The sequence below is a fragment of the Oratosquilla oratoria genome, chromosome 18 (assembly GCF_046742065.1).
Source record: "Oratosquilla oratoria isolate Oo_2021 chromosome 18, ASM4674206v1, whole genome shotgun sequence".
In the NCBI taxonomy this organism is placed as follows: domain Eukaryota; kingdom Metazoa; phylum Arthropoda; class Malacostraca; order Stomatopoda; family Squillidae; genus Oratosquilla; species Oratosquilla oratoria.
The window spans coordinates 61,553,285-61,567,177 of record NC_134794.1 but is presented as its reverse complement, the minus strand read 5'-3'; the positions used below and the strand labels follow the sequence as shown (position 1 = coordinate 61,567,177).

The 13,893-nt window shown below is 42.5% G+C and overlaps 1 protein-coding gene across 4 annotated transcripts in view; it reads left to right on the top strand.

The window, feature by feature from the left end:
- SMC2 (structural maintenance of chromosomes 2) overlaps nt 1–13,893 on the top strand; it is a 43,629-nt gene that overhangs the window by 14,899 nt on the left and 14,837 nt on the right. For all 4 annotated transcript variants that reach the window (XM_076202209.1, XM_076202212.1, XM_076202211.1 and 1 more), the window contains exons 9-15: nt 3,829–4,018; nt 5,876–6,051; nt 6,219–6,337; nt 8,859–8,997; nt 9,487–9,633; nt 11,909–12,113; nt 12,916–13,037. In XM_076202209.1, coding sequence (XP_076058324.1) covers nt 3,829–4,018; nt 5,876–6,051; nt 6,219–6,337; nt 8,859–8,997; nt 9,487–9,633; nt 11,909–12,113; nt 12,916–13,037 — 1,098 coding nt within the window. The remainder of the gene's footprint in view (nt 1–3,828; nt 4,019–5,875; nt 6,052–6,218; nt 6,338–8,858; nt 8,998–9,486; nt 9,634–11,908; nt 12,114–12,915; nt 13,038–13,893) is intronic.

Genomic DNA, 13,893 nt, shown 5'->3' with positions numbered 1-13,893 from the left:
CCCTACCACAGATAACACAACTGAAACCCAATCCATTCGTATCCGCACAGGCAACAATTCAACACTAACAATAGTTAACATGTACATTCCCCCCCAATCATCCCCCACAGTTCCAAACACCTTCAGACCTCAACTCAGCCAACTAACCTCAATCCCCAACCTGATCATGGGTGGTGACTTCAACGCCAAGTCGTCTGCCTGGTTTGTCGACAACCCTGACACAGACAGAGGGCTTGATATACAGACTCAATTCGACTCATTGACTATCATGAACAACACGCATAATCATACACATATCCCATACCAAGCCCTCTACACTCCCTCCTCTCCTGATATCACCTTTTGCTCCCCCTGCCTAACCCCAACAACATCATGGAGAGTGGTCGGAGCCCTTGGTTCTGACCACCTTCCAATCATCATCACCACCAAAACAAGATGCACCCCAGCTGGCCACAGACACACTTACACCAATTACAAGAGAGCTAACTGGGAAGCCTTTAATGAAGAGACAGAACAACATTTTGAAACACTTAACAGTACACCAATCACAAACATAAACAATGCTGTGCACGCTTTTAATACAATCATACAAAACGCAGACAAGAGATACATCCCTAGAGGCAACAGAAAATCACACAACCCCAACTTCACACCAGAAATCCAAGGCCTCATCAGACAACGTGACACACTTAAACACGATACCCCCACACCTATCCCTCAAAACATAGCAGACCAAATACAAACACTAAACACTGTGATTGCCAATAAAATACTTGAACAAAAAACACAAAATTGGCAAAACTTTATCAATACACTTGATCACAAAACAAACACCAGCAAATTGTACAAAACACTCAACAGCATCACACTATCCAACACTAACACTACACGCTCTCACGCAGCAATAATCACAACAACAGATAATCTACCCTCAAACAGACAACAAGCAAACGCACTCATACGTCATTTCGCACAGACGAGCCATCTTACATCTCACCCTGACGACCGACGCACCATTCGACGTAAGAAAGACTTTCCCACAGACTCAGACTATACACCCTTCATAGACAGTCAGACAAAACTCATAATGCATAGTCTCAAGCACTCATCTGCCTGTGGCCCTGATAACATAAGCAACATCCACCTAAAACACATTGGACCACAAGGTATACACGCACTCACAAACATTGCAAACTACAGCTATTCACACAACACTATACCCGACATCTGGAAGCATGGTAAAATAATCACCATTCCAAAACCGAACAAAGACCAACAATCCCAACATCGCACCGCCCAATCACACTTCTCTGCACCCCCTCTAAAGTCATTGAACGCCTAATACTTAAACTTGTCACACCATATATTCCCCTTGCTGACTCACAACACGGTTTTAGGCCACTACACTCCACAAACACTCTTCTGACAAACCTCACACAAAGAATTTTAGATGGCATCAATTCAGATAGGCCCCACCACAGAACACTTCTTATAACATTGGACATTAGTAAAGCTTTTGATGCTATCCCCCGCCACAACCTAACAAATAAAATATATAACACAGACATGCACAATAACACCAAAAGATGGCTGGCCAATTATCTGGCAGGCAGGAATGCTCATGTGTCATATAATGGCCAATCATCGCACATCAGAAACATTAAGAACGGAGTACCACAGGGCTCAGTTCTATCCCCCACATTATTTAATCTATACATGCATGACTTACCCACGCCAGACACCTCAGAAATACAAATCTCTTCCTACGCAGACGACATAACAATCACATGCACACATCGTAACACAGACAAAGCTGCAGAAATAATCCAGCCTTACCTTGACACACTCAACACATGGTTCATCACAAACAGACTCAAAATAGCTCCAACCAAATCTACAGCAACACTTCTCACCAACTGGACAAAAGAACACAAATACATACCTCATCTCTACATCAACAACACTCTAATACCACACACAAACACACCAAAAATTCTTGGTGTAACATACGATACATCCATGTCTTTCAAACAACACCTCACAAACATAAAAAACAAATGCACACCTAGACTTAACGCACTCAAGTCAATCACTGGAACAACATTTGGACAAAACAAAGAAACTAATATAACAATATACAAACAATGCATACGCTCAGTGATGAATTATGCGAGTCCTGCATGGGCTCCTAATATCAGTGAGACACACCACAACACCCTTCAAATCATACAAAACAAAGCCCTAAAAACAATTACAGGCTGCACAAATACAACACCTACAGGCCATTTACACCATGAAACAAAAGTCCTCAAAGTCAAGGACCACCTCGACATGAGAGGCACACAAACACTTGCTGCAGCCACCACAAACACATCACACCCGCTACACTACATAGCAGAACACCCACACACACCAAGAAACATTAAAACTACACCCATAGACCTTTATTACACACAGATACTCTCTTCTCTTCCTCCACAACCACCAAATACCAGCCTCCGGAAACATATTCATAATCATATCACTCACCGCTCCATTAACACACTGAAAGACAACACACTGCTACATGCCAGACCCCCTGATATCCACCCTTCTGAATCCTCTCTCCCACGTAAGGACAGAGTCCACTTGGCCAGACTGCGATGCGGTCACCACCCAGCACTTCTAAGCTACCAGAAGAGGCTGGACGACCGTGTTGTGAACAGCTGCCCAGGATGTAACACTTCACCCCATACCATACAACACATAATGGAAGACTGCATTATACACAATCATGCACGCAAACAACACAACATACACTCTATAAAGGATTTGTGGGAAAACCCAGTTTCGGCTGTGGCCTTCCTTGGGGAGACGGGACTGCTCGGACAGACAGTCTAGGGAACGACAACAACAACAACAACTAGGAGGAGTTTTCCAACCAGTATCCTAAGGTTTGGGTCTTTTAATGTGTATGGATGTGGTACAGATGAGAGTAAAAGGGAAGAGATGTATGTTTGTGAGAAGATGGATGTGTTGGCATTGAGTGAAACTAAGGTGAAAAGGAGAGGCAGGTTTGAGTTTGGGAGTGTAGTTGGGAGGATCTCAGGAGTGAAGAGAGGATGAGGGAGAGAAGGGGTGGCTGTACAAGTAAGTGAAGAGATAGGTAAGCGTATAGTGGAGTGGAAGGTTTCTTCAGTGTTAATGTGGATGAGGGTGAAACTGGGAAGGGAGAAGTGGGTTTTTGTATGTGCATATGGGCCTGGTAGTGAGAAGAATGTAGAGGAAAGGGAGGCTTTTTGAATGGATTTGAGTACATAGAGGGATTAGGGAGAAATATCAATGTAGTGGTATTGGGAGACCTTAATGCTAGGGTAGGAAATGAAAGTATTAAAAAGATATTTTGGAGAGAAATTAAGATAGGAAGAGAAGGCGAATCAAATAGAGAAAAAAGGTAAAAGGTACATATGGAGAGATGATAATGGAAGAGAAGGCAGTAAGAGGAAGCTGGGCAGAGTATTTTAGGGAGTTGCTAAATGTGAAATAGAACAGGGAGGGAAAGGTAGTTGCACGCAAAGATATAAAAGCAGAAAGAAATAGCACTCCCAAGACATAGAGAGTTTTACCAGCTTCAGCATCAACACAGAATTAGTCGAGGTTATATAATATTACTGTGGCCAGTATTCACACAATAACAGTACATTATTTTGTCCCAGAGTTATGTGGACCTACACCTTGGCTTGCTTGCAAAAGAGAGAACTGAACCAACAGATTGATCATCAATTTTGTGTACTATAGTATAAGCAGGTTTAATCCATGTCTTATATATTAAATGTGTTTAACTTTTAGGACCAGAAAGCCTTAGCTGCTAAACAGAAAGAGAGCGAGAAACTACAGGGTATGTTTGATGCCATGCGTGCTCAGGACAAGGCAGATGCCGAGGCTCTTGCTGCAGCTGAAAAGCGGCTGCAAGCTATCAGCTCTGGCATGTATTCTTCAAGTGATGGACAGGATGCAACACTTCAGGAACAGCTTATGAGTATGTATTTCCTTTCAGTTCCCATCAGCTTCTTTTTTTTTTTTTTTCTATTTTTGAGATGAGATTAGGAAGCTCGCTGGCTGAACGAGTTAGGGTGCCGTCACTTGCAGCGAAGGTCGAGGGGATGGCGGTTCGAATCCTGCCACCGGCGAAGTTGAACCAAGGGCATGGTTCATAAGTTCCACGCTATAAAGCCCTCTGTAAGGGGCACCATCCTAGCCTTCTGATAGGGGGGAGTTTGTGACGTTAAACAATATCATCATCATTTTTGAGATGAAATTTCTTGGAAGTGTGATAGGGGCTACAGGGTTGAATAGAGTGAGGAACGAGGAGGAGAGCGGGGGTGGAAAAGGAGATGGTAGATATGAAAGATGAAAGAATATTGGGATGGTTTGGACACATGGAAAGAATGAATGAAGAAAGATTAGTAAAAGAGGTGTGGAAGACAGAAGTGGAAGGAGTGAACTTGAGGGGAAGACCAAGGATGAGGTGGATGGATGGGGTGAAAGGGGCATTGAGCAAGAGGGGAATGTCTGTTGAGCAGGGAAGGGAGAAGGCAGGATATATGGGTAAGAGAAGAAAGGCTGTGTCTAGATGGTGCAATGATGCAAGGAAGGGAGAGGATGGGGGAGAAGCGAGTATTTGTGTGTGAATTAAATTTTGAAGCAACCTGAAGGGTTTTCTCCTTTTTTGCATGAGGGGACAGAGAGGGGGTGGAAGTGGTTTTTATGCCTGTTTTATGGCTACCTCCCTTGTAAGGGGGAAAAAGTTTTTGGTATATGTATACACTAACACAAAAATGCATAAACATAAATGAACATAGAATAATGATAATAATATTATAAAAATGCCTATGACAATAAAAGTATTCAGATTATTTACCAAGTAATTATGATCAGGTGGTGAGAAGAAGTCTTGATAATTGTAGATGAGTCTTTTCAACCCTCACTGAGTGGTTGGAGGTGAACAATAATTTCTGGTAGTGGTGGTTTGAGGTGAACAATACTTCTGATTCTAGTAGTTTCTTCTGGTAGAAGCTTCTGGTAGTCAGGATTAAATAGAGATTTGAGGATGTTTCTTAATGGGACAAAAACAAAAGGGTCATGTCACTCATAGTCAAGCAGCAGTCTTAATAGTGTCTGATGAATTCAGATAATGAAGGTTTGAACACTTTTTGGAGGTGGCTCATGATTATATTCTAAAAGACTGGTTTTGCGGAGTTGTCATAAACCAGCAATTTGTAGAGAAAACTATGTAGATTCAGATGAACCTTGGGCTTTAGCTGCTTCTCTTTCTGCTATGACTTCTGTTGACTTCTAATTTGTGTTCTCTCTCAGTCAGTCTAGGCCCTGCCCATATATGCTAAGCAAATGGGAGCTGACATTTAAAAAATGGACAAACTTATCCAAACTAGGCAGTTTGAAGATCCTCTGTCAGTGTGAAAGCAGAATGAGCTTTTCATGCCAAATCAAGAATATTTTTGCTTTGTTTTACCTGTGATCATATGTAAAGGGGGCACTCCAACAAACTTGGTATTGCACAGTGATGAAACGGGTCAAGTATATGTAACATATACTTAATTTTACATTTTGATAACATATATTCAAACAAGGCGTGCCTTAAAATTACACATAGGAGACTATTCACACAGGGGCATGACACAGCACAACCACAGGATTCTACTCATGTCAAGGATGTGACACCTACATAGACCTTAAAGTATCAGTTGCATGCTACTGAGTAGATAATTTACCTCGCAATAACATGCAGCCAGTACCCCAGATGGGGGATTTCAGGTCTGGAGAAAAGTAAGTGTTATTTTATGCTGTTGAGTAATTATGGTTACATTCTTTTCAGAAATCAAAGCCAGTATCATCACTGCCAAGACGGAGACCAAGCAGGCAGAGATGAAACTAAAATTCAGCAGGGAAGAGCTGAAACGGAAGAAACAAGAGATGAAACAGACAGAAGCGGCATATGCCAAGGACAAGGGTCTTCTTGATCGCATGGAGAAAGAAGTGAAGAACCTGGAGGTAAGGATTGGCGTGTATCATGAGGTAAACAAAAGCAAAGGAGAATGAAAGAGTTGTGATGAGCCAGGAAGAGGTTACATAGAATGCCTGGTAACCCTGCCCTCCAACACACACTTACACGTTCCATTTTATATGTAGACACTCATTCTTTTCTCTGATATTTTCAGACTCAGCTCTCAAGACTGGACTATGATGATGGTAAGGTTAGTGAGCTGGAAAATCAGAGGAGGAATCTGAAGAATGAAGTGATGCATTTACGAGAACGGATGGAGAATCTTGAGTCACGGTAGGTGTTGCCATATTTAAGTAGGAAATTTATAACAGTGTTGGGGCATAGATGAATAAAGCACAGTAGTAGTAGTAGTAGTACATACATACATATACCAAAGGCTTTTTCCCCCTACATGGGGGATAGCCAAAAAGAAAAAGGCATAGAAACCACTCCCACCCATTCCATTTCCTATATATTCCACTCCCCTCCACCCTCCTCCCTCCCTCTTATCTTGGCACCTCCTAGTAGTAGTAGTGCAGCAAAAGACAATTTTGTTTATGAATAAGCTGAATGACAAAAAAGTGGAAGAAGATAAAGGAAATTACTTTTAGTATTCATAACTTTTACATTAATGGTTATGGAAGAGGAAAAATAAAATTATTTTAGGGTTGGCAGTGGATTTAATTTTTTACATGGCCTCTGTTTACCCTTAGCATTCGATGACTCCGACATCAGCATCATGAGGCACAAGTTATACAAAGATGCCGGTGTCGGCATCCTGATCATATTTATTTTGTAGTTGTAGCTGAGTGACTCCTGTATTCTGTGAACAGCCTTGATCACATTTTCAGTGATTAGCAACATTTAGGGTGAAAGAGACTGAGTATAACAGCTGTAACTCATATTTTATAATGTGCATATTGTGATTCATCATCATACATCAGACAGCCTAACACTGTGTGTGAGTATTCAACTTGTACTGAAGAGGTTAACTGCCAATTGTATGGTCTTCCATTCTAGTTTATACACACAAGCTCAAACATCACATGAATTCAGATCTAAGTATGAAGATTGGAAATCAAGGAATAAAATGGGAGATAAGCTAGTTGTTGTTTGCTGATGACATTGCACTTGTAGCAGGATCAAAGGAGGTATTAAGAAAGTGATGGAGTTTGGGAAGGTGTGTAAAAGAAGGAAGTGGAAGAAAAATGTGTAAAAGTAAGGTGATGAGATGTATAAGGGGAGAGGACAGCAGCAAATTGGAAGTGAGTATTAAGGGAGAAAGACTGATGGAAGTAGATAGCTGTAGATACTTGGGTTTGAATGTGGCGGGGAAGGGAGAGGAGATGGCGGTAGAATGTGGATTGAGAGAAGCAAGTAAATGCCTTGGGGGGATTAAAAAGTGCAATGACAAATAGAGATTTGGGAATGGATGCTAAGAGGAGATTGTTTGAAGGAGTGATTGTTCTGACAGCACTGTATGGGGCAGAAACATGAAACAAGAGAGGAAGAGCTTAAAAGGGTTTGAGATAAAATGCCTGAGAAGTATGATAGGGGTTACTAGGCTGGATAGATTAAGAAAGGATGAGGAAAATGGGGCTGGAAAGGGAGTTGGGAGATAGGGTTGATGAAAGAGTATTGGGATGGTTTGGACACATAAAATAATGAGTGAAGAAAGCTTAGTAATAGAGGTGTGGAAGGAGTGAATATGAGGGGGGGTCCTAGGATGAGATGGATGGATGGAGTGAAAGGGGCATTACAAAAGAGAGGAATGTCTGTTGAGGAAGGACGGGAGAAGACGGAAGATAGGGTTGAATGGAAAAGGGTTGTATATGGATGATGCTGTGATGCATGAGTGGGAGTGGGTGGGGGATGGGGGTGTGAGGAAGTATGTATGAAAAAAAAATTGACGCAGCTCGAAGGGATTTATCCCCGTCTTTTCCTTTTCTGCATGAGGGGACGGAGAGGGGGGGGGTCGCCGATTTAATGAAGCAGCCTTGCTGTGGATGTGCTGTGTCTTGTGACATTGCTTCTGACCCAGGGCAGTGGACAAGATACAGGGATGACCCATCATCCAGGAGGTGCCAAGATAGGAGGGAGGGTAGAGGGTGTAGGGGAGTGGAGTGTATTGGGAATGGTACGGTGATACAGTACAGTGCAACAGGGTATTGTACCCACTTGTTGCGTGTCCGTATACAGCAGGTGGATACGCAACAAGTGGGTACAATACCCTGTTGCACCGTATTGTACCACTAGGTGGTACGCAAAGATGATACGATATGTGGAAATGCAACAAGTGTGGACGTGGCTTTAGGCTGCTTGATGTACAATGATTCAATGATGCATCACAATATGTGTGTGTTTTAAAATATAAAGTTACAGCTGGCATCCTTGTATACCCACTTGTGCCTCATGATGGCAACATTGGTGTCATTGTTTGCAAAGGGTTAATGGAATTCTTCCACATATTGGTATACTATAGGAAGAACCAAGATCAGGTGAAGATTGCTTTGATTGCCAATAGATTTTTTAGTCATCATTCTATTCTCTCCTCCTCCTCCTTTCTCTTTCTCTTCTTTTCTTCATTCTATCTCCATCTCCATTACCACCATCACCACCACAACCTCTTCCTCATTCACCGCTTTCCCCGTCAACCTCCTTATTTCCATCCCCATCCACTCCTTTTTCTCTTCTTGGCAATCTTCACAATTCCTGCTGACCTTGTATCCATTTGGAATACAATAAGAAACAGTTCCTGTTGATTAAAATTTTGTTTTAACACTAGATGCATCCCTTTTTTTTTTGGTCTTTGCAGGTATCCACAGTTGTGCTTTGAATACAGAGATCCAGAGAGGAATTTTGACCGTTCCCGTGTGAAGGGCCTTGTCTGTAAATTGATTCAGTTGCGGGATCCCTCTACAGCCACAGCCCTGGAGGTCACAGCAGGTGGCAGGGTAAATTGGCGTAGTTGTTGAATAGGTAGTGAAGAAATATTGTGGCAGAATATTTCTTTCTTAGGATGGCAAGCAAACTAGAATAGGATTAAGCTGAGCATGTAAAATAACAACAAACATAATAAATACATGTGTATATGTGAATAAATCACAAAATGTGTAATAAAACCACTTGGAAAATAAAATGAAACGTGACCAAACGTTTTTGTCTATTTAAGACATTTGAAAATGTCCTAAATAGATGAAAACGTTTGGTCACCTTTCATTTTATTTTCCAAGTGGTTTTATTACACACATGTGTATATACCGTGAATTCTTTAGTTACATGACTTGTTCGTGTATTTTAACTTAATGTGAGGTATAATTAAAGTTTATGTACATTAATGTGATTTAGGCATGCCCACATAATACATATGTCGGTAGAAGAGTGAGGAGAGAATTCAGGGTATTACTGTTACAAAAGTTGTATACTTTTCTTTCCTTTTGTAGCTGTACAATGTCATTGTGGATTCGGAGGTGACGGGCAAGAAGCTGCTTCAGCATGGACAGCTGCAGGCACGTGTTACCATTATTCCACTCAACAAAATCTCAGGTCGCGCCATTGACTCGAACACTATAAGGCAGGCAGAGAGCTTGGTAAGTTGGTAGATGTTTATAGCTAATTTTGGTCATATTTGTGTAGATATGTGAATGTGCACAAGCCATAGGCCCTTGCCCCTATATCAAAACTCATTTAATACCCCTCCCATTTTAGAAGCTTTTGTATGGAGGGTCATATCTGTACCCTGCTATACTGCTTGGGTCAAAAGCAGTGCAGTAAGACACTACTTTCACAGCAGGGCCTGACAACTAGGCTGGTGTACTACCAGATTCATTATATGGCAACTTCCCATTCTATCCCTATTTATCTATATACTAAGGGCCTCCTCCCACTTATAAGGGAGATAGCCTTTCTCATACGTACATATACCAAGGGCTTCTCCCCCATACAAGGGAGGTAGCCAAAGTCAAAAGGCATAATTCCACTCCGTCCATTTCATCCCCACCCACCAGACACTCATGTAGCACCCCACCCGCCCTCCCTCCCACTTTTCTTGGTTCTTCCTGGATGACAGATCATCCTTGCATCTTGCCCACTGCCCTGGGTCAGAAGTAGTGTAGCAAGACGTACCATTTTCACTCACTCAATATAATTTAAAGCACACATGGGAACATCCTTTCAAGGTTTATCATCCCTTTATTATTCACAATCTTCCTCCATGCGCACATCATGCCCTACTCCACAGACGCTCCTCGTGCAGCCAAGGCCGCTCGACTCCTTCCATCCACCTTGTCCTTGGTCTTCCTTTCAAGTTTGTTCCATCTGCTTCCATTTACCGTACTTTTTGCTTGTATATCTTTGTTTATTCTTTCAGTGTGCCCAAACCACAATTTGATTTTATTTATTTTATTCATTTAGTTTTGTTATTTATTTTATTTTTATTATTATTATTTTTTTGTCTTTTCACCAATTTGTTTCCCTTCCCGTGAGGTAGAAATCCTGTGCCTCACTGCATTACCATTGTGGTGGGAAATAGTAATGACCCTTCTTCATCCACAAGGTGCAAAGATGGGAGGGGAAGTGAAAGGGTTTGATTGGGTGTAAGATGGGTGCATGCTTTGACTAGGCCACCCCCCCTATAAGGAGGAAAGGGGCCCTTGGTATGAATGTATTCCTCTCTACCCCCTCATGCCATAACAAATTTATTTGGGAGTGAAGGCTTTCCCTTGCTGAGTGTGAGTGTGCAACAATTGTAAACAGATGAAGTAGGCTTTTCATATCACAACTTACCAATGTGTTTGAGATGAAATGCCTGAGAACTATGGTAGGGGTTACATGGCTGGACAGAGTGAGAAACGAGGAGGTGAGGAGGAGAGCGAGGGTGGAAAGGGAGTTGGGAGATAGGGTTGATGACATGGAAAGAATGAGTGAAGAAAGATTAGTAAAAGAAGTGTGGATGGCAGAGGTGGAGGGAGTGAACATGATGGGGCAACTGAGGATGAGATGGATGGATGGGGTAAAAGGACCATTGGGAAAGAGGGGAATGTCTGTTGAGGAAGGGAGGGAGAAGACAGAAGATAAGGGTGAGTAGAGAATGGTTGTGTATGGATGATGCTATGATGCATGTTAGGGAGTGGGTGGGTGAGGGAGTATGTGTGAATGATATTTTGATGCAGCCCAAAAGGATTTCTCCCCATCTTCTCTTTTTCTGCATGGGGGGACATGGGGGTTGCTGATTACATGAAGCAGCCTTGCTGTGGAGGTACTGTGTCTTGCTACATTGCTTCTGACCCAGGGCAGTGAGTGAGATGCAGGGATGATCTGTTATCTAGGAGGAGCCAAGATAAGAGGGAGGAAAGTGGGTGAATGGTAGAGGAGTATGTGGGAATGGAATGGATGGGAGTGGATTTTATGCTCTCTCTCTCTCTCTCTCTCTCTCTCTCTCTCTCTCTCTCTCTCTCTCTCTCTCTCTCTCTCTCTCTCTCTCTCTCTCTCTCTCCTCTCTCTCTCTCTCTCTCTCTCTTTCTCTCTCTCTCTTTCTCTCTCCTCTCTCTCTCTCTCTCTCTCTCTCTCTCTCTCTCTCTCTCTCTCTCTCTCTCTCTCTCTCTCTCTCTCTCTCTCTCTCTCTCTCTCTCTCTCTCTCTCTCTCTCTCTCTCTCTCTCTCTCTCTCTCTCTCTCTCTCTCTCTCTCTCTCTCTCTCTCTCTCTCTCTCTCCCTCTCTCTCCCTCCCTCCCTCCCTCCCTCCCTCCCTCCTCCCTCCTCCCTCCCTTGTAAGGAGGAAAAAGTCATTGGTATATGAGTGTATATGTATATATATATATATACTTACAGTTGAACAAACCTTATGTAAACCATTGTTTTCATTACAGGTAGGCAAGGAGAATGTACAAACAGCTCTTTCCCTTGTGTGTTATGAATCAGAACTCCATAAAGCTATGGAGTGGGTTTTTGGCACTTCTTTCATATGCAGGGATATGGACACTGCCAAGACAGTTACCTTCAACCCACGTGTCATGAAGAAGTCTGTAACACTAGATGGTGATGTGTTTGATCCAGCTGGCACACTGACAGGAGGTAATAAATAGAATGATTAATTTTATGTATGCAATGGCAGGATGCAGGGATGACCCATCATCCAGGAGGTGCCAAGATAGGAGGGAGGGTGGAGGGGAGTGGAATATATGGGAAATGAAATGGGTGGGAGTGATTTATATGGCTTTTTCTTTTTGGCTACCCCCCATGTAAGGGGGAAAAAGTTTTTGGTATATGTATGTATGCACCTAAATGCCTTTTCCCCCTCATTAGGGGGGGTAGTCATGCCATACACCTCCCTCATTTTTCCAAAACTCACTTTTTGTTCCTCATATCTGAGCATAAAGTACAGACATACATATAACAAAAGCTTTTTCTCCCTTACAAGGGAGCACAAAGTAGAATGTCAATAAGTAGATTTCCCAATGAAGTAGAAAAGTGCTTGTTTTCTAATGTTTTATATTCCATTGTGAGGGAGAATGTATCTTCAGAGGTCAATAAAATCATCTAGGATTTGCCTCACAATTATTTAACGAGGAGCAGTACATCTCAAAACAAGTCACCAAAACAGGAAAATCTGGGATCCAGGGCATTAGAAAACAAATGATAATGCATTATTTAAGAAATGATTAGACAACTTTATGGATGGGGATGACAGGTGGTGATGGATACGGAGCTGCCTAGTGTAGGCCTTATGGTCTCTTGCAGTCTCCTTCATTATTATGTTCTTATGTGTTCATGATGAGCTAGTTATTTCATTGAAAGAAGGATGTCTTTGCACATTGCTGTATCACACACATTGTAAACAGATTCTCAGTACTATGAGGGTTTTAATTTCTTGCAGGATCACGACGGCAAGGTGGTAGCATCCTTGCACAGCTTGATGCCGTCAAGGAATACCAGGACCAACTCAACCATAAGTCACAGGAACTTGCGAACGTTGAACAACAGCTACACTACTTACAGGTGAATTACCCCTTCAAGTAATTGTCACTGTTTCTGCTACATAGTCAGCTGCAAGAACTAGTGTATCTATATACCAAAAGGCCTTATAACAGAGGTAGCCAGTCATGACATGCACTAATCCTCCACCCTTCCCATACTCAGAACTAGTATATACAAAAATAAGATATTAACAGCTTAACCCCTTCCATACGGTGCCGCACATGTAGGCGTCATGGGGAGCGAGTGTATTCGCGAGGCTGCCATATCGGCGTCTTGATTATATTTATTGTAGTCGCCCCTGTGTTTTTACATTCTCTCAAATGTGCCCTGAATCCCATTCTCTGTGGTATTCAAAATTCGCGGGTGAAAGAGAGAACGATCGATATAAGCGGTGACTATATTTTATGATGCGAGTATTATTACAACACGTCGTACGGCTGGCATTGGCTGCTGCCACTGAGATCTAAGTCCATGACGCCTACGTGTGCGGCACCGTATGGAAGGGGTTAACCATTTAAGCCTTTCATTGCAAGAGGTGTTCTTGTTTGAATATGATGATGATGTGGTTTAATGTCGCACACACCCCCCTATTGGGAGGCTAGGATGGTGCCCCTCACAGAGGGCTTTGTAGCATGGATTTTAGTGAACCATACCCTTGGTGGCAGGATTCAAACCGCCCTCACCTCGACCTTCACCACAAGTAACGACGCCCTGGTGTGGTCATGTGTATGTATAGCAAGGTGATGACTGGGGTAGATTTTATTTTGGCCGAATTATATCGATAGCAATATCAACAGAACAGTTTGGATGCCTTTGTTTACTAGTGATTCAGCCTAAGCCCGCGACCCCCTGACCCCCACCGGGGGGCTCTGCCCCT